We start from the raw sequence: 20,703 nt of genomic DNA, 5'->3' as shown, positions 1-20,703 counted from the left end.
TTCACTCTCCAAATGACCACAATGATTGGAGCTAGGGCAGTCTAAAGCCAGACACCAACAACTCGACCCAATCTTCCACATGGGGGAATGGCCCCAAGCACTTGTGCTGCCTCCCAGGTACAATGGCAGAGCACTGCACTGGAAGCTGAGCGGCAGGACTCACACAGCACTCTGTACAGGACGCCAGCAGCACAAGCAGCAGTTTATCCCGCTGAGACACAGCAGCAGCTCCTCTGCTGACTTTAACACTCAGCTGGTCTTCAACAAGTTCTCAAGTTTTCTAGAAAACAGATCATAGTTACTTGTCACCTGTCCAATGCCTACTGTGTCTGCTATTGCAGAATCTCTGATTGCCGGGGACAGTTCTAACTTCAAGTACTAGACCTTACTGTCACTCACACACTTAGTCGGCTGACAGTTTCTGATGTTGTTCGTGAAAACACAGCCGTGCTTTGGCTGAGTTATCTGGATGATGGCACCTTTTTTCCCAGTACATCTGGCTCCTACTCAACCACTCATCTGACAGGATCGGAGAGGGGAGAGGAGCAGGATAGCAGCCAGGGGTGGTATGAGGCTTGGCGACAGGGTTATGACCTGTGTGGGGACACCGCCAGTGCAGGTACAAAGAGAACGTTCCCACAGCAGAGCAGGAGAGCAAGCAGACCCTCATACACTTGTGATGTGACGTGGTCAGGGCCATAGCCTGATGCGGGGCCACCAGGAGGGGGCTGAGACATTTCCATAGACTTCCGAGCAAAGCCACAGCATTCCGGAGCTGCACCCACAGCCACGGGGGACGTGCGCTGAACCTCTGCCTCCCCACCTAGAGGACATGCTGATGCCTTCCTGACTGCAGCTGGGCCACATCAAGCAACCAACCTGTCACATGTTCCAAAGCTGTGCCAATCTGCTTGACTTAGTCATTCTACTATACATATGTCAAAATGCACTGCACAGGCCAGGTATGGTGGCCTAGTGGCTAAAGTCCTCACCTTGAACATGCCAGAATCCCATATAGGTACCAGTTCTAATCTTGGAAGCCCTGCTTCCCATCCATCTCCCTGCCTGTGGCCTGGGAAAGCAGTCGAGGACGACCCAAAGCCTCGGGACCCTGCACCCGCATGGAAGACCTGGAGGAGGTTCCTGGCTGTTGGCTTCAGATCGGTGCAGCTCTGGCCATTGTGGTCATTTGGGGAATGAATTACTGGACGGAAGATCTTCCTCTTGTCTTTCTCTTTCTCTCTGTCTCTGTCTCTCTCTCTCTCTCTCTCTCTATATATATATATATATACATACATATATACATATATATATATGATTTACAATAAGAAAAAGTAAAGCTTAAAAAATTTTAAAATGCACTGTACATAGTTATATACATTTCTAGTTGTTAGGTTTCAAATAATTATGTTTAAGTTATACAGGAGTCAACCTAAAGAATCTCTTTCTTGGTGAGACTGCGACCATTTGAAGGACCAGAACAATGACCGGGCACAAATCTGAACAAGTGAATCAAGAAAACTCCATGAGCCCAGGAACTCTTCCAGGCTGGAGCTTCCTCCTCCTGACTGAGCCTGCCACCTCCAGGGTGTGGACACGGCAGACAGAAACAAGCCAGCAACACTATGAGAAGCAGTGGGGGCACTGAGAGCAGGGGCAGCCCAGAGGACAAGTGGCCAGGGACACATTGGTGGCAACAGCTTCGCATGGACTGCAGGGACACAGTGACCACATGTCGACAGCAACCCTGGCTTGCGGCACGGTTGGCGCTAAACAGTCACCCTGGGGAGCAGGACCAAACAGTGACTGTAACAGTGCCTGCATGTTAGAGGCAATAAAAAAGAAGTAGGGGGATGTGGAAATGGAGTAAGGCTAGCTCAACAATGCAGGTTACCGGACAGTATTTAGAGTGACCTAATTCTAATATAGAAGAAAATACACACACGGGTTACACACATAGACCAGAGCAAGGCACAGCTTTGAGGCGCAGCAGGGTAAGCCACTGTCTGGAAAGTCAGCATCCCATATGGGCACCAGTTCAGGTCCTGGCTGCTCCACTTCCCATGCAACCCCTACTAATGAGCCTGGGAAAGCAGCAGAAGATGGCTCACGTGCCTGGGTCCCTGGACCCATGTGGGAGACGCAAGCGAAGTTTGAGGCTCCTGACTTTGGCCTAGCAACATCCAGCCACTGTGGCCATTTGGGAAGTCAACTAGCAGGTGGAAGATATTCATTCTCTCTCTCTCTTTCTCTCCCCCCACCCCCCTCTACCTTGACTTTCAAAAAAATAAATAAATCTTTACCAAAAAAATAAAAATTGAGAAAGCGAATCCAGAAGGACTCGTTTCACAGGAGCGGTTTCTGGGTGGGAAGTGAGACCCCACTCCTTCCACCTGCGTGCACCTCAGCACCTCACCCAGTTCGCCTGCAGTGACTCTGCTTTGTGCAATGACAAAAAGGCTTGCTGGCTAGCTGCCATCACACAGGGCCAGTCGGCAAGGCCAGGAAGGTAACAGTGCCAGAGATGACTCTGGGATGTCATTTGCAAGCAGACACACGTGACCCTTCCAAGCTCCGAAAAAGGCAGAGCGAACAGGTACACAGAATATGTTCAACACAAGCTGACACGGTCGAGCAGAGAAGTACAGTAGTGGGGAAAGTGGAGCCCGGCTGGGGCCGTGACTGTATGCAAAGCTGGAACACACTGCCCATGTCAGAGAGGCCCGCCAAGACGTGGGCTGGGACTGGGGCCAGGGTCCTATCCAAAGGGGTATCTGGGTCAGAACACAAAGAACACACACAACCAACATGGGGAACTGAGGCAGGCGAGGCGGACCAGAGCACCTGCCAGAACACAGCAAGGGGGAACAGGACCCCGGGTTTCCTCACGTGTCAGTACAGAAAAATTCCTGTCCCTGGGAGCTCAGCAGTGGGGAACTCAGCCAGAAGCAGCAAGGCAGGAATGAAAGGCAGGAAGTTTGTGGCAGGTGGTCAGAAATCATCCAGGCAGACGTCAGCTTTCAGACAGACAAGCAGTGTGTGCCCAGACACCCCCAACAAGACACCAGGCAATCACGGGGAGTGCTGTCAGGCTCCCTATGGCCGTGGCTACTGGGTCACTGCTAGGCCACCCAGAGTTCTCAGGAGCACCGAGGATTACGCAAGACAGCACTAGTGTCCAGAAAGCACAAAGACAGCTAGACTGCTCAAAATTAGTGACAATACACAAGGGCGTGCCAGCCTACAGTAAATGTGGCCATTGATCTGTAGCTCTGCAAGAGCTGGAAACCAAAGCCAGGACAGCTGGAAAGATCAAGCACATCCATTACCGAAAGCCGGGGCTGGGAAGAGTGTTCTGTGAGTCTCTCCCATGCAGAAGGAACGGCACGGCTGGGTCCAGGTTGAGAACACACCCTGGGAACGCCACGGCTGGGTCCAGGTTGAGAACACACCCTGGGAACGCCACGGCTGCGGTCCAGGTTGAGAACACACCCTGGGAACGCCACGGCTGGGTCCAGGTTGAGAACACACCCTGGGAATGCCACGGCTGGGTCCAGGTTGAGAACGCTCCCTGGGAATGGCACGGCTGGGGTCCAGATTGAGAACGCACCCTGGGAACGCCACGGCTGGGTCCAGGTTGAGAACACACCCTGGGAATGGCACGGCTGGGTCCAGGTTGAGAACACACCCTGGGAATTCTTTCCCTTTTTTTTTTTTCTTCAGCAGCTACCTCTCTTTTTTTTTCAGTTTTTTGGTATTATTATTATTATTTTACTTGGATGATCTTTACATAGCTAATCAGGCCACAAAGGGTCAAGGGCTACAGGAAAGTGGGTAAGACCATTGTTTTCACGTTCTTTCTCTTTCTTTTTTCCCCTGAGTCTGGGGTAAGGGAAGAGAAAAAGGGAGAAGCCCCACCCAGCCTCCTACCCATCCCAGGTCCCACATGTGGGACATGCTAAAGGGCACTGCTCAAGTGGTTTTATATATATATTTATATATTTATATATATATATTTATATATATATTTAAGATATATTTATTTTTATTACAAAGTCAGATATACAGAGAGGAGGAGAGACAGAAAGCAAGATCTTCCGTCTGATGATTTACTCCCCAAGTGACCACAACGGCCGGTGCTGCGCTGATCCAAAGCTTAGAGCCAGGAACCTCCTCCAGGTCTCCCATGCAGGCGCAGGGTCCCAAGGCTTTGGGCCGTCCTCGACCGCTTTCCCAGGCCACAAGCAGGCAGCTGGATAGGTAGTGCAGCTGCCAGAATTAGAATTGGTGCCCATATGGGATCCTGGCACATTTAAGGCGAGGACTTTAGGCATTAGGCCATTGCGCCGGGCCCTCAAAAATGGTTTTGATAGTTCACCAGTTCTGAATTGCTGGCAATTTCACCATTGCAAGCACAATGAAATCTCTCCAGAATCCACTGGCTGACATAGTCCATCTCAGAGTCTCCGTTTGCCCAGATTTTCACTTCCAACACATGCCTGGGGTAGTTGATCGATTTGTTCTGTCCTCTGTCCTCTGTCATGGTACCAGGTGTCCTCTGCAGGTTCCAATGGACTGCCATATCCTCCAGTGTACCTGGGTATGCTGTCCACTGCTCCATTTGAGCCACTAAGGAGGCTCAGCTGTGCCACATGCACTCCATGGTCAGACCATGGGCCCTGCACTTCTCTTCATGGTTGGGGTTCTGAGTTCAGCAGTTCAGTGGGGGGGATCCCCAAGAAACTTTGTCGGTGATCCCAGACCTGATTCTTGTGTGTGCTTGCCAGGACAGGGTCCAGCATAGTCTGTCGTCCCAATCAGCTCATGCATGTGCTGGTAGTTGCAACTGCTGGGTCAGTTCTGTTTCCAGCCCTGTCTTCTACATGAACCAATGGGTGTGCGATCCAGCCCAATCCTGCCACCATATACTCAGCCCTCACACAAACCAGTGGGAGCTGCAGCCTAGTCGGAGCAACCCATAATAACCCCCACCAGGCCTGCCCCCTACCCTGGTTCCCGTGCTTGCCAGTATGTACAGCAGACATGTCCAATCTGTCCCACATCCCATTTAGCTCTCATACATATCAATGGGCATTGAAGCCTAATTCATCCCAACCAGCCCTACTATCCAGCCCACACACAGGCTGGCGGGTGCTGTTCTGTCTAGCCAGCGCTGCCCCAGTCCTGGTTTTCATGCTCTCCAGTGGGAGTGGTAACCCAAGAGGCAGGTGCCCACTATTTCCCTACTGGGTCCATTCCTACTCCTGAATCATGCACTCCTCTAGTGGTTCTGCAGTTTGGCTTGACAGAATTAGCCCCCAGTGCCAACATCTGCCAGCTGATACTGAGGCAAAGCCCAACCAACCCACACCCACTCTGATTTATGCTTGCACCAGCAGGAACAATCCACCCAACCTGGCTTTTCCCTGATCCAGCTCACACAAGGCCAACAGGTGTTATGGCCCTGCCTGGCCTGGTCTGTCCCCATCCCAATTCATGCTCTCCAGTGGGAGTGGTGGTCCAACAGGGGAGCCCCACACAGCTGCCCTACCAGCTTTGTCCCCTCCACCCCTGGCTCTCACTTGTGCTGGTTGGATGCTGTGGTCCAGCATGGCCTGCCTCGCCTTGGCATTTGCTGGTATGCTGGTAGGTACCATTCCCTCCCTGGCCTGGTCTGGGCTGCTCCCTAGCACGGTTCTTGTGCTCACCTGCAGGGACTGTGTCCTGAAAGATGAGTTTCCCAAGCTCCTCCATCAGAACCTCTCCTAATGCCAGATCTTGCACACACCGGTGGTTCTATGGGCTATCCCTACTTAGTTCACATCCTGTCCTAGCAGCGGCCTTTCCTGACTGGCCTTCAACCCATTCTGGTTCTTACTGTTGGATGTTTCAGCCCAGCCAAGCCTGGTCCATATGCAAACACAGCTCACACATGGCTCAGCAGGGGCAGAGACCTAGCGTACATCTACCTCCTACATCTACCCTGGTCCTTCAGAGCACCAGTAGTTGTTGGAGTCTAGCCCAGTCTGGTGAGCCCAGCCCCAGTCCACACTTGTTCTGAGGGACACTGCAGCCATATCCAGACCAGAACGCAGCTCACACTTTGGCCCCCACACTCGCCAGTGGGAACCACAACCCAGTCAGGGTCTCCCCTTAGCTCCCCACCCAGGTCTGTTCCCAGCCATTGATCCCACATGTGCCAGTGGTTGCATTGACCCAGCTTGGCATAACCCCTCACCTGTCTTGGCCTTTGCCTTAGATGCTATAGCCTGACTTGACCCAGCATGCCCCTAGTCCCTGACTCTCACTAGTGAGTGCTACAACCTGGCCCTGCTCAGTCTGCTCCTATCCCTGGCTCATGCAAACCAGTAGGTGTGACAGCCTAGCCCAGCATAACCTGCACTCCAGCCTGGTTTCTGCTCTTGCCAGTGAGGTAAGGTTTCCTTAGCCCTGCCTGGTCCACCCCTTTCCAAATATAACCCACACATTAGCCAACAGTTGGAGCTACTTTGCCCAGCTTGCCTGACTCCAGGCCTGGACCAGGCGATCACCAGCAGGAGTTATGACCCACTAGGGGTGTTTCCCACATTCCCCCACTTAGCCCACTCCCACATCCAAATTTCATACATGCCAGCGGGTGTTAGGCCCTTGTCCAGCATAGCCTGCCCCTCTATCTTGGCCTTGTATGAGCTGGTGAACATTGTGGCCCAGCCCACCCTACCCTATAGCCTGTTTTAGTACGTGCATGCGGGCACTGCAGCCTGGACCTATCCAGACTGTTCTCAGTCCCTGTACCCATGAGTGATGGCAGGTTCCACGATCACACCTAGCTCAGCCCATCCCCACCCTCTTGAGCTAACCAGTGGGACTTGTATTTCCACAGGGTTGGGCCCACACATCCCCCATAGAATCTACTCTTGCACCTGGTTCTCTTTTGTGCTGGTTAGTATAATGGCCCTGCCTATTGTGACCTGTCCCCTGGTCCAACATTCAGTCAGGTACTAGGATCTAGCCCTACTAGACAGCCAACAGCTCTAATTTTCGCATGGACTGGCGTGTGGTGTTCAGCAATGTTCCATGATAACAAGCCCTACTCAAGACTTCCATGTAGGCTGGTGTATCACTCTGCCCCACACAGATCACCCAGATTCTCCGCTCCAAACCACCAGTCTCAGTCCCCTTGTGTACCTGCAAATACAGCGACCCTGTTGTTGGGAATCCCTCAGGATTTAGTCCTCACTAACACGCACAGTGGCCTTATCCATGGATGTCCCCAGGCAGCAACTCCATACCCCACAGCAGCAAGGTCTGCGGGCAGAGCCTGGTGCCAATTGGCACTGACTGCCCAAAAGCCTAGGACTCACTCACTGTGTGGCAACAATGGCTGTGGCTAAGGCCCCAAGCACTGAGTCCAACCCGGCTCAGGTATTCCCAGCACCGCCAGGCTGCTGGAAGCTCCCTCCACCCAGGCCCCAAGGTTAAATTCTCCTAGGTGCCTCCTACCAGAAGAAAGATGCTGGCAGCAGGTGGAGCCAGGGCCAGCTCTACCTTCCAAGAGTTCCAATCACAGAGTACTTACTGCCAAGGGAGAAACCTCTCAGGCCCAGGCAAGCCGAGGACTGGCTCACCATGTGGCAGCGGTGGCTGTGGCCAGGGCCCCATGCATTGGGTCTGACCTGGCTCAGATACCTCGAGCAGCCATGAAGCCCTAAGGTCCAACTCACCCTGGGAACTCTAAGGCAGCCTCTCAACGGCCTGTGTGAGAATAAGAGAGTGTCAATTAACAGTGTTCTCCATGAGCTGTTTGTACAACCTTAGAGCAGGGCTCAGATAGAATGATGAGGATACAAGTGAGCAAGGTCACTGGGCCCTGGGACCATCCTGGCAGGCAGTCTGGGCAGCATCAGCAGCACCTGGGGTTTCCTGCCACCTACCACCTGCAACTGCCCTAACCCCGCAGCCACTCCTGTAAGCCTACCCGACTCTGTGCACAGGGACGGCACCAAGCAGTCATAGCAGCAGCTGGGAAGAGCCTGGGGTATGGGTACCCGGCCCATGTCCCTTTCCCTCCATCACCTGCCCGGCTGTCACACTTACTCCTGCAGCTTGCCGTGACTGTAGCCAGTTGCTGCATGTTGACCTCGCGAGACTTAGCCCCACATGGCTTCTACCCTAAACCAATCAATGCAAGTCACCATCTGCACAATCACCTCAGAAGACACATGGAAAGCAGACAGGAAAGTCTAGAATACATTTTTGATTTAAAAAAAATGCTCAGCCAAGTAAGAACACAAAGTTCAGGGAGGCTAAATGAGGCTTTCTGGAGTGGGGGCACATACAGGCTTCCTAAGTATCCAGTCTTGGTTTACTGCCTGGCTTCTCTCCCTGGGTCTCAGGGATGCAGCTGAGCAGTGGGGTGCACAGCGACCCCAGGGCTGGGCCCCTGGAGGAACATCCCTCAAGCCCCTCAGAATTCAACAGGGAGCCCAGACTCTGCCTGCCTCTCTCCGTCCTCAATTTATTGGGTTTTGAAATCGTTGAGCAGATTAAAGGATTCCTTTGAAGCCTTTATACTTAAACAGTGTCGGAGGAAAATTCCCTGTCTCTGTGACTATTACTGGGGCAGATTAGCAATAATTTGGAAGGGAATTGGATTTGCCATTCTGTAAGCCTTTCTTATCTAGCAGGGCTAATAGCAGACACTTAGCTGCTACAATGGCCCAGGAGGGAGCGCGATTATCTGCCCGGCACAGAATGGAAACCCAGGGTCACAGAGGCTAAAAGCTTGGATGGCAGTCACTCCAAAGGCGGCTTCAATCATTGGGGAAAGTTTGGTAGCCCATCATGGCTCAGAAACCAGAGAAAGTATGCAGAGAAACAGGATCACATCCTGCAGACAGCTGGAGCTCTGGGTGTGGATTTTAACTTAATAACTGCTTGACCCCGGGCACCCCAGCTAATCCTCTGAGCTGCCTGGTAATTTCTGCTTGAATCTTGTGAGGCAATCCGTGAATGCTGCTCAGCCTGCTAAGTCTTCAGGGTAAGACAGCCAAGACTCCCCCTGGGGCCCAGGCCAGGCTGGAGCGAACCCTGAGGCCAAGGAGGACCGCCAGCTGCACAGCCAGATGAAAAAGCCACAAGTGCCACAAGTGCCGAGTGCAACCCCTCATGGGCTCCATGCAGGTAGAGACTGTGCCAATGTGACTCGGGGACAGCCACGTGTGGGAGTCAGGAAGCCTAGGGAAGGCTGGCTGCAGTGCCGCTGCGGTGGCTCTGTGGCTGCCCTTACCACTTGTTCTGCCCGGGAGACTCCCATCCAGAGCTCCAGCAGCCTCCACATCTGCTGGCTCCCTCCCCAAACGGCCACAACAGCCGGAGCTGAGCTGAGCAGATCCGAAGCCAGGCCTCCACACAGGTGCCGGTCCTGAAGGTTGAGCCATCCTCCAATGCTTCCTGGACTACAAGAAGGGAGCTGGGAGAATCAAGATGGTGGAATAGGGTAAGCACACGTTTAAACAGACGGAGAAATATTAGCCAGTGTGAAGCAGAGAGGGCACATTCCAGGAAATAAAGAGGACAGAACAACAGCAGAAGGGTACCTGCAGACTGACAGACACAGGGAAGCAACGGACACACGATGTGGTGCTGCAATGACTGATACCCCAGAGGCATTCAGCGAATGGCCCTCTGAACTCCACCAGCAGATGGAACTCCACCAGCAACAAGGTGGGAAGGGACATTTACTGGGAGCTTGGGAGGTGAACCCAGACAAAGAACTGCCCTTCCCCCTGGTCTGTTTGATTTGACCAGGAGCACAGACAGAGCAGCAGGTACCAGATGGGCAGTGTGGGAACACAGTGGATTTCACAGCCCAGTCTGCCCGACAGAGCCATATTGGGTGCCACTTTGTTTAAGGAGACTAGGGCTATGGTACAGGACTGCACATGCACTGAGCTGGGAGTGAACTTATTTCTGGCTCAGTGAACTGCAATAACGTGGCATCCTACAGGTTCCTCCCAAGAAAGGTCAGGGTAGCCCTCCGATCTGACAGCCAGCAGATCAAGAACTGTAGTAGTGGCACATCAGGCACCATTTCTTACAGTGTGGCAGAGAAGTTAAGACTGCAGGGACAACAGTGAGCTGCGCATGTGCTGAGCTCAGAGAGAACTCACTGAACTTAGTGCATTGCACTGGTCCCACAGGAAAATAATACCGACTATGGCATCGTACAGGCCAAAATAGGTCCGTGTGGTCCTCAAACCTAACGGCCAACAGTTCCAGCAAGATCAGCACCACCAACAACCTAACTATATAGAACACCTGGTGTCTCCCTAATCCTGGGAACTGCTCTAATCGGAAGTGGGAGAAAGGTTGTACAGAAAACTGTGCAGCCTCAGCACAATATTATAGGAGGTGGAGAGTGGTGAGCCAGGAGCTGGGGTTACAGAGACCCAGGTGGAAGTCTAACATAAGAACCCAGACCTGGAACTTGCTGGAGGGAGTGGCACAAGTGACTGCAAACAAAGAGCCATGTACCAACTGCAATAAGTAAAATCAAACTGTAGATCTGTGGGTGACCCAGCTTAGAAACCTGCCCCAAGGAGAAGAATCTGCTAACCAAAAGTATAATGACCAAGAGCAAAAGAAGAGACAGAGGCACAATGAATATTACTAAAGACTCCCCTGCAAAGGAACAAAACCCTTTGCCAACTTCAGAGTTCACTGAGGAAGACATTGAGAAAATAGGGGATACAGAATTCAAAACACTTGTTATAAAGCTTCTTATCAAGAACAAGAAGCACAAAAAGCAGGCGTTCAAGGAATTCAAGGAATATGTCCCTCTGGAAATGAATCAAATGAAAGCTGATATATCAGAAATGAAGAATGCAGTGGAGCAAATTAAAAGTACAGTGGAGAGTCTCCAAAATAGAATGAAGGAGGCAGAAGAAAGAATCTCAGAATTGGAAGATATTTCCTGTCACCAGGGGCAAACAAAGAAAGAGCTGGAAGCAGAGCTGGATCAGGCCAAAAAAAGTATTCAAGAATTGAAAGACACTATTAAAAGGTCAAATATAAGAGTTATGGGAGTCCAAGAAGGTACAGAAAGAAAATCTGGGCTTACAAATGTATTTAATGAAATAATAAGGAAAATTTTTCCTAATTTAGAGAAAGAATTGGGAAACAACATCCAGGAGGGGCACAGAACTCCCAACAGGGTTGACCAAAAGCGATCCTCACCAAAACACATGATCATCAAGCTCTCTTCAATCGAACAAAAGGAAAAGATCTTTAAATGTGCATGTGAAAAAAATCAACTGACATATAAAGGAATGCCAATTAAACTCACAGGAGACCTCTCACAGGAAACTCTACAGGCCAGAAGAGAATGGAGCAACATACTCCAGATTCTAAAAGTAAAAAAATTATTGGACCAGGATAACACACCCAGTATAACTTTCCTTTGTCTTTGAAAATGAAATAAAATTCTTTCACAGTAAATTAAAGTTGAAAGAATATGCCTCTTCCAAACCTGCCCTACAAATGATACTTAAAGATGTTTTCTTAACAGAGAAAAGGAATAGCACCCACCAAAACCAAAGGCAAATGGGAAGAACATCCCAGTAAAATGACAACAGAAGACTAAATCAATGAACAACCTACTCCTAAAATGGACCAAATTACCACCCATTCATATTAACCCTGAATGTAAATGGCTTAAACTCATCAATCAAACATCTGGATTAAAAAACACAAAACCCATCTACTTGTTGCCTACAGGAGACACATTTCACCAACAAAGATCAGCAGAAACTATATCACAGATTTTGATTTTTTGTTAGTTTCATATCTTCAAAACACTTCCTTCTGATTAAATTCTTCAATGACTCATAAATCATACAGAAGCACCATTTTCTTCAAGAAGATTCTTAATTTTCATTTCTTCAGTGACACATTAGTCATTTAGTAGCACGCTATTTAACTTCATGGTGTTAACTTCTTTTTTCTTCCTTCCTGTTGTTGATTTTGTATTGTGGCTTTTCATTGAAGGGGATGTATAGTAACTGAGTGATGGAGACTATCATATCCAGATGTGAGGATACAGTGCAGTATGCATCTCTACTTCCTGACAAAGATGGACTCCCAATGAAACTATTTACTCTATCTTGACAATAGAATGCTGGACTCTGCAATTGTCCATGCCCACAATGATGGACATGTGGCTGTTTATGAAGAACTGTACTATAGTAATGACATAGGGGAACTCAGTGAGGGGGAAGGGAACTGGGGAGGGGACAAGGGAAATCCCAGGGGTCTATGGACTGTATTATAAAATGATAATAATAAAAAGAAATAAAATTTTTAAAAAGAAGGGAGCTGGAAGGGAAGTAGAGCAGCCAGGACACAAATTGGTATCCACATAGATCCTTGTGCATGCAAGGGGAGGATTTAACCACTCAGCCATCATGCTGGGCCCTCTAATTTTCAAATAAGTAGATAAATCTCATGAAATAAAGTAGTTTCCTTTTTTTCCCTTATGGGTTCAGCAGGTCGCCCCAGTAAAGCCGCCCAAGCCTAGAGGTTTCTCTGGAGTCTGCTTCTTCCATGGACCTGGGATTGTGCTGGCTTTCTATGTCTCTCTGTGAGTATACTTTGGTATTTGGTGTCTTCCGAGGACATTTTATTCAACTTTTCCAGTTCATCGGTCCAAAGCTGTTGGCAGCGTATTCTGTAATCCACTGAATGTCAAGTCTGCACTGAGGGGCCTGCCCAAGCCTAACATCAGGGGCCCGGGCCTGTCCTCCCTGATCCACTTTGGGTTGCCTTGTTCATGCTGGGTTCCTCGCTCTCTGTCTCACTGGTTTCAGATTTGGTCTTTGCTACTTCCTTTCTGCTCACCTTGCCGTTAAGGTCCATGTTTTCTTCTAGGGTCTTGCAGTTGAGCCACAGTCCCCGGTTGCCAGCAGGGGTGCTGTGAACGAGGCTGCGGCTGAAGATGGGCTGTCTCCTCCAGGTGGCCACAGTGACAAGACGAGCTCTTCACAGGCCAGGGCACTTCACTTTCATTGGGATTTCAAATCCGCTTTCCAGGGGCCTGGCACAATGGCTCAATGGCTAAATACTCACCTTGCAAGTGCTGGGAGCCCATATGGGCACTGGCCCATGTCCCAGCTGCTCTACTTCTCATCCAGCTTCCTGCCTATGGCCTGGGAAAGCAACAGAGGATAGTCCAAACCCTTGGGATCTTGCACCCACATTGGAGGCCCAGAAGAAGCTCCTGGATCCTGGCTTTGGATTGGCTTAGCTTGGCCACTGCAGCCATGTGGGGACCTGAAGTTGATCCAAATTGATTGCTTCCCTGCTGGGCTCCTGTATCCATGAGGGTCCCAGGACCCCTAGGGAGCAGCAGACAAGGGGGGGGCTTAGGGATTATAGAGCCGAGCCTATCTTCCCTAAGTACTGTCTCTACTGCACTTCCACAAGACACCGTCCACTTCCAACCCCAAGGACTATTGCCAGGATGTGCAGAGCTGGCAGCCCCTGAACAGATAAACAGGACCCCTGCTGGCTCCTGGGGTAACCTGGTCCGGACGCCCCCACCCAGAAGCAGCTCTCGCCGATCCTCACATCCATGACTAGGCCATTCCTCAGGGAACCATTTCACAGGTTTCCAAAGAACTCACGACTGCTTCAGAGGCAAGGGCTTGGCCACCAGCTCCTGGGTGCCAGACACTCCCCCCAGTCCTCCCTTCCAGACACCAACCGTCCCACAGGAGGTGATCGCAGGAGACTACTTGGCAGGGCAGAGGGCAGCATCACATTCACAAGCCTCCCACTCGTGCCCACACCCCTGCCTGCCCATCCGCCCTGGAGGCTGCCATGCACATGGCCTCAAAAGTCTTCTCGGGCCCTTTTTAACTCTGAACCGAACCCCCAGGCAAGCCCGACCCTTGGATGGGGAGGAGCCAAGGCAGTGTAGAGTAGTGCACCTGGACGGCTCCTCCACTAACTCCACAAGCTGGCAGAGTCCTCCTGAACCACAGCCCTGCCCACGTCACAGTTTATTCACAACTGAGAGAATCCGGAGCAAACAGCAGGTGCAATTCTTGGAACCAAGAACACACTTATGAAGAGCAGCTCCTTGACATAGAGTTTTCCTCAACAAGAGGCCAACAAGAGAGGGCCAGGCCTCCACAGCAAAGCCACAGGGACAGATGAGCCAGGCTGGAGGGAGCATGGAGCCAGGGGCACACAGCCCACATCAACACCAGCTGAGGCCCAGAGCCCTGCAGGAGGCAACAGCAGCCCTGAGACTTGGATGGCAGCGTTGGGGGGATTAAAGGGTGTGGTGAGAAAAGGGGTCACAGCACAACAGCCAAAGTGCATAGCAGGGCACTGGGACAGGAAACGCCCCAGGCAGCAGCCCTGACGTAGGCGGACACCACCACCCAAAACACGGGGAGCGCCTGAGGGGTCCCTCACACACAGGAGATGCCCCAGAGAGCAGCCCTGGCATTCTCACCATGACGTAGGGGGACACCACCACCCAAAACATGGGGAGCGCCTGAGCGTCCCTCACACACAAGCACCCACCTGGTCAGTGCAAACTGCCCTTCAGTAACTGCGCTTGTAAGAGCATGCATGCTCGTCTCCAGGTATCTGCAATCATTCAGAGAATGATGTGTTCGTCCTTGCAGCAGCCAATGAGGAGAAACCAGACTTCACCCACGGGTGCAGCCACCCACCCAAGCACGAGCAGTGCCTCCAACACTGGAAGCTTCAGCCTCTTTCACTCTGCAGGAGAAATCCTCTTCTCTCCTAGCAGAGTTACATGGCAAGTGTCCCCAAAGGCAGTATGAGGGAATCAGCGGTGACAAGCTCAGCAGTCCCAGGCCTTCCCAGCCAGCCCCTGTCCACATGGCTGTGCTCTGAGACCCGAGAGGCACCTGCCACGATCCCTCTCACAGCAACCTCCCCACCCTGCGGGGGCAGCATCTGGTCTGTCCTCCCCCTGCAGTGCCACTTTCTTGGTGCTGCTTTTGTTTCCTTCCGGGATTTGCCCACCAGCCCATCCTGAAGTCAAGGGCGGCCTGCACCCCCACCACCTAGCACACTGCTCAACTCAAACTAGGTGCCACGTGAGCCACACTGAGGGGGTGGTGCAGGACTAACTGCCTCTCAGCCGCTGGCTTATGTGACAGCCCCCATGGTGGCCCACCTCCAGGCCAGGCATGAGAACATTCCACGGAACACAGGGCACACACCTCTGCATGGAGGATGGGTCTGAGAGACCTGAGTCCAGTCAATGGGAGGATTCATTGCTGCTGGGACAGGGACGTGTCCTGGTGGCAGCATCGCCCACCATGTTGGCCACATGCTTCAAGCCGGAGGGCACGGGGGCAAAGGGCTCTCCCAGCAGCGCTGCAGACACTGCAACACCTAACCTTCCCCACCCCTCTACCGACATTAGGAAACAAAGACATGTCTTCCAAACCAGCATCTTTGATTCCATCTGCAGTTCTGAAAGAATACACAGGAAGCAAGCAGGTCTAGGGATGGTGACTTCCAGAAGGGCCCAGGATGCAAAGATAATACAACGGGGAAAGCCCATCAGGACTATCACAACCCAGCCGAAAGCACTCAAGCAGGCACCTGCTCATGGAAATCCACTTGGCCAACATGGAACAGGGGAGATCAGGGGCTAGTCCCATTGCCCTTCCCACTAGCTGGGAAGACAAGTTCCACCAGGCCAGGTGAGGCAGGCATGCAGCTGGGGCTCCACCACCTGACTGAGACAGAGGCCCAGAACGCTGGGGTGCATGAGAACATGTGGGCCCAGGCAGGCAGAACTGGTACACACAGGACAAGTGAAAGCCCAGTCGGCTGGAAGGTCACACACACACACACACACACACACACACGGCCACAGATGCTGAGGATGGGCCTGAGAAGGCTCCACGGAGTCCCCAGTCCTGAGTCCGGGACAAGCCTAGGAAGTGGCGGTGGCCACAGGTCTGACCCACAGGCTGCCAAACCAGGGAAGTGGTAAGGCCCAACTTGCTGCAAAGACCCACAAGCAGAGGAGGGAAGGGAAAGGTAACCTGTGCCCAGGAGGAAGGGGCAACTCTGGGGGAGATACACCCTCTTCCTGCCTCCCTGACAGGCACTCCTCATCCATCAGCCTAGCCTCCACCCACCATCACCGGCCTCGGCTCCACCCCAGCTTGTGGCCACCGTGACATCCAGGGAGAGCAGAGAATCCTCCAGTAACACTAGGTCATAGGTACAAAGTCACAGGAAGCTGAGAGGACACCATCCAGCATGGCAGCCGCCACCCCCAGTGTGCTCGGGGCAGTCCATAGTACTTGGCTCTTCTCTGAACCCACGCCATCTGTGGGCATCTTCCCACGCTGCGTCAGCCCCCTGTTGGCCTGAGCACTAAGGAGCGCGCAGCAATCCACCGGCAAAGAAGCTCTGCTGGGAGGGTGGCTTCCGGCTCTGTGCCCCTGCCTCTGCAGGCCCCCAGCAACAGATGCCAGTTCCACCTGGCCCCCACTCACTGAGAAGGGCCCTGGCGACTAGAGGAGCCCCCCACCCTCCCTCCAGGGCCTTGCCACCAACACATCCCATCTCCTGCCACCCCCACACTCTGCCTGGCTCAGTCACCTGGTGGCACCCCCGACTCAGAGCAGCCTGGCCTGCCAGCACACATTCCTCTTGCTTCTCGGAGTGGAGCCCACAGTCAGCATCACAAAGGCCAGTCCAGAGCATGGCGCCCTGCCCCACGGGCCTTGAGCCTGCACCTGAGTAACAGCTCCCGCACCCTCCAGCCCGACTCCAGGCAGGGGCACAGGTGCGTACGGGCTGCGACAACCAGGGCTATCACGCAGACCCCTCTTTGATGTTCCCAGGACCTGTCTTCCCACCCTCGTGTGGAAGCCCACCTGGGTCCCAGACACTCACTGTGGCTTCCCCAGGGTCCACAAGCCAACAAGGAGAAGGAGCTGCCACTGGGATAATTACCAAAACAGACATGACAAACAAGCTCTTGGAATGGAGGGCAACAGGCAGGGCTTAAACATCTTCTGACCCTGTCCCACAGTCCATTGTTTCAAGACACGGCAGCCAGGGCCTCACGTGAGGCTGATCTGCAAGGCACAGTGCACACAGACACGACCACAAGACCCACCTGCAGCGCTCAGGGATGGCTCCGCAGCCCCACACCACCGCAGAGGACTCACCTTCCCCTGGCCGGGCTCGCCGCTCCGGCCACCCTCGGCAGGGTTTGCAGGCTTGCCCTCCGCACGAGGACGCACGACCTGTCGGAAAGGACTGGACAGGGGGAAGCCGCTCACGCTGATCCCATCTGCAAAGCAAGAAGAGCAGAGTGAGCAAGCAGCCAGGGTGGTGGTCACCGGATGTGATGCAGGGGAGGGGGCCATCCTGACCCAGGGGCCAGAAGGCACGCACTGTCCATGCTTGACCACCATTTCTATGAGGGACCTTCTCAGAGAAACATTTGCACCTGCTTCACTTATACGCTCTTCCATTGGGAGGACAGCTACCACCACCAGGTCTGGTGGCCACGCCTCTGGGCCATTCTCTCCGGGGACCCTGCAGAGCAGCTCTCTGGGACTCCATGTTTCTCCCCTCCCATCCCACGTGGCTGGCTCCACCTGGCCACTTCAACTGAATGTAAGTCACTTCCTCACACAGTGCTAAGTAACCTCCCCTCCCAGCCATGGAGCCCTCGCCCATGGGTCCTCTCTCAATCTCACCATGCCTCCACTCTTCCCATCAGCCCAGCCAAGCTCACAGTAGATATTTAGGACCAGCACACCCTGGCTCTCCCACAATGCCCATTCCTGTGGAGAGGAAGAGCCACCATCTGTACAGGACCCCATGGCCCCAGCGTGACCCAGCCTAGTCACCCTCCCAATCCCAGCTGAATCACTGAGTTACCTGACTATAGTTCTACCCCTTTCAAGCACATAAAGAAACTGTCTTCCAGTAAGCCTCCCCAACCCACACTGCCACAGAAGTCAAGTTTCCCAGGAGAAGCCAGCTGGCTCCATACAGGTTTATCTGTGAGTGTGTCAAGTCCCACAGACTTCTAGAATGAACCCAACCAAAAGACCCAACCTCCAGGAGCAACCCAGGCAAGAACAGGAAGGAAACGCTAACCCTGCTCTGAGACACACAGGATGGCAGAAGGAAGAAGACACAGTGGAAAGTGATACGGCACTAGCAGAGCTCATATCTCTGTGGCCCTTGACCAGCCTGCCCTCATTTTAAAGAAGCACAAAGTCAGCTGGCCACGGTCACTGCTAGCAATGATCGAGACTACGCAGTGTCACAAATGAAAGGTATATCCTACGTCATGGGGTATGGGGGTGCAGGGATGGGCAGATACACAGGATGGACAGAGAGATGGATGGGTGGATACACAGGATGGAGGATGGACAGAGACATGGATGGGTGGATACACAGGATGGGGGATGGACGGAGACATGGATGGGTGGATACACAGGATGGGGGATGGACAGAGAGATGGATGGGTAGATACACAGGCAGGTGGGTGCAAGGATGGAAGCATGCATGAACTAGGGACGGGTGGATGGTGCAGGGATGGAAGGATGGAAGGACCAGTGCCAGGTGGATAGATAGTAGATGGAGATGCATGATGGACAGGAGCAGGCGCTGGTCCTCAGGTGGGCAGGTGCACCGATGGACGGATGGACGGGATCATGGAGGTGGGTGGATGAACAGGTGAATGCTGGATATGATGCATGATGGACAGAGAGCTAGATACACAGTTGGGGGTGCGTCGAGTGCAGGTCTGAAGCTCACAGGTCATGCCTACGATGTTGAGTACTCTCTTTCCAACCCAAATTGTTGGGAAACAACATGTAAATGGCTGTGTATCTAAGCAGGCCCATCTAGGTGACAACCTCTTATTAAGAAACAAGATGAAGAACATTTACTCTTGATAAAACAGATATTTCAAAATTCCTACACTCAAGCCTTTACACCTAGTATCTTCTTGGAAAAAACATAAGGATAATGAACTAGGCATGAGAAATGGCTCACGATTCCTCCGAGGAGAAAACATAAGTCGTCACTCACTGAGGTATTTTCCCTGAAGTAATTCCATTTTCAGGACATCAAACAGCATTTAACTGAGATAAAGAAAAAATAAATAATTATCTGTTTAGAGGCTTCCAATCTTCAAACGCTAAGTTATCTTGAATAAGTTTTTAAAAATAGCTGCTTGAAAGATTTATTATTGCTTATACTCAAAATAGCTCTTAAAGGACTAAAACACTGAGCGTCTATAAGACCAGTTGTCTGTTTCCAGTAGCAATGCCTGCAGTCGACACACACACACACACACACACGCACACACACACGCACAATCGCGCACGCAGAGACAGTGGCCAAGGATCAAGTGCAACGGAAATGAGAGTGCCACACAGGCCTGTGGGAGCAGCCAGGGCGAGCGGCTGCCACCCACTAGGACCCGCTGGACATCTGACAAGCAGTTCAGGCTGACAGGCACCAAGTGTGCTTGAGGTCACTTTGCTGCTGGCAACCTTGGCTAGCTTGCTCAGAGCACCCAGCCACCAGAACAGCCACAGCACGCACTCAGAGCTGGGCACAAGGGCTAAAAAGGCAGCCAAGGGCATGACAGGGCTGTGTGTAGTAAGAGAGGGGGCTGCAGAGACAGGGCCTGCGGACCCCAGGAGGAGCGCTGACCATGAGACCGAAGCACCACCAAGAGCCCGAGATACGCGCAAAGGGCTGGGCGTTGATCCCCAGTGGCGTTCAGCATCCCACCACAGGCGGCAGACAGCAAATCTTGGCAGTCCTGAATGGGATCTTGAAGGACAACTGAGCCAATGCAGAGCAGACTAGGGTGGACAGCTCTCACCCAGGACCACATGGGACCACATCGCCCACCACTCCTGAGTTCAGGTGTCACGGCCGCGGCAATGCACCCGTGATCATGCCATGGTCTGCCCCAGTGAGTTCAGCTGTGTGTCTGGCCCTGCATGTCTCTCCTCTGGGAGCCCTGCTACCTTTTCCTCACGCCTCCTGGGCCTGCGTGTACACACACTCCTTCCCCCACCCACCCAGAACCTGCGTCCTCCATGCCCCGCCCGACTGCTGCTGCCCTTCTGGGCAGACGGGCCACATAGAGGGAGTCGGGCGGCACGCGGTCTGCATACCAGCTCCTGAACTGTCTGCCTCCATGGCCTTTACCAAGTTACATAACCGTGGAGGGTTCAAACCTCCTTACTGCTGAATTGGGGTAAGTGCACCATTATCCAGAAAAAAAGAAGAGGAATGGTCCACACAGAGCATTTACCACAAGGCCGGGGTGTGGCGAGCACGCAGCTGGAAGAGCCGGGGGGTCACTCCAGCAGCTCGCTCACGTGTCCCGGAGTCCTCACTCAACTGCAACCTTGAGCCCCAATTCCTGCCAGACTCATCACCATGTCCTTCACAGCACATGACGCGGGATCTAGCAACTACTAAAGCCTTCAATCAATATTAGTTGAGCAAATTAACACATTTCAAGGTCAAACACATTATTTAACTTGCACACACAGGCTTGACAGAAATCCTGTCAACCCAAATCACGTGCAACAAGTGACTCCTGGCTGACTGAGATGTCACGGTGTGTCTTAGGAGGAGACTCCG

The 20,703-nt window shown here is 52.6% G+C and overlaps 1 protein-coding gene across 2 annotated transcripts in view; it reads right to left on the bottom strand.

Annotated features, from left to right (window-relative positions):
- Window positions 1–20,703, bottom strand: part of TRAPPC9 (trafficking protein particle complex subunit 9) — a 358,840-nt gene that overhangs the window by 246,780 nt on the left and 91,357 nt on the right. For both annotated transcript variants that reach the window (XM_058668446.1, XM_058668447.1), the window contains one exon: window positions 17,241–17,365. In XM_058668446.1, the coding sequence (XP_058524429.1) occupies window positions 17,241–17,365 (125 nt within the window). The remainder of the gene's footprint in view (window positions 1–17,240; window positions 17,366–20,703) is intronic.

This window comes from Ochotona princeps, chromosome 9, assembly GCF_030435755.1.
Source record: "Ochotona princeps isolate mOchPri1 chromosome 9, mOchPri1.hap1, whole genome shotgun sequence".
NCBI classification, from domain to species: Eukaryota; Metazoa; Chordata; class Mammalia; order Lagomorpha; family Ochotonidae; genus Ochotona; species Ochotona princeps.
The sequence above is the reverse complement of the archived record's forward strand: the minus strand, read 5'-3'. Positions and strand labels throughout refer to the sequence as shown.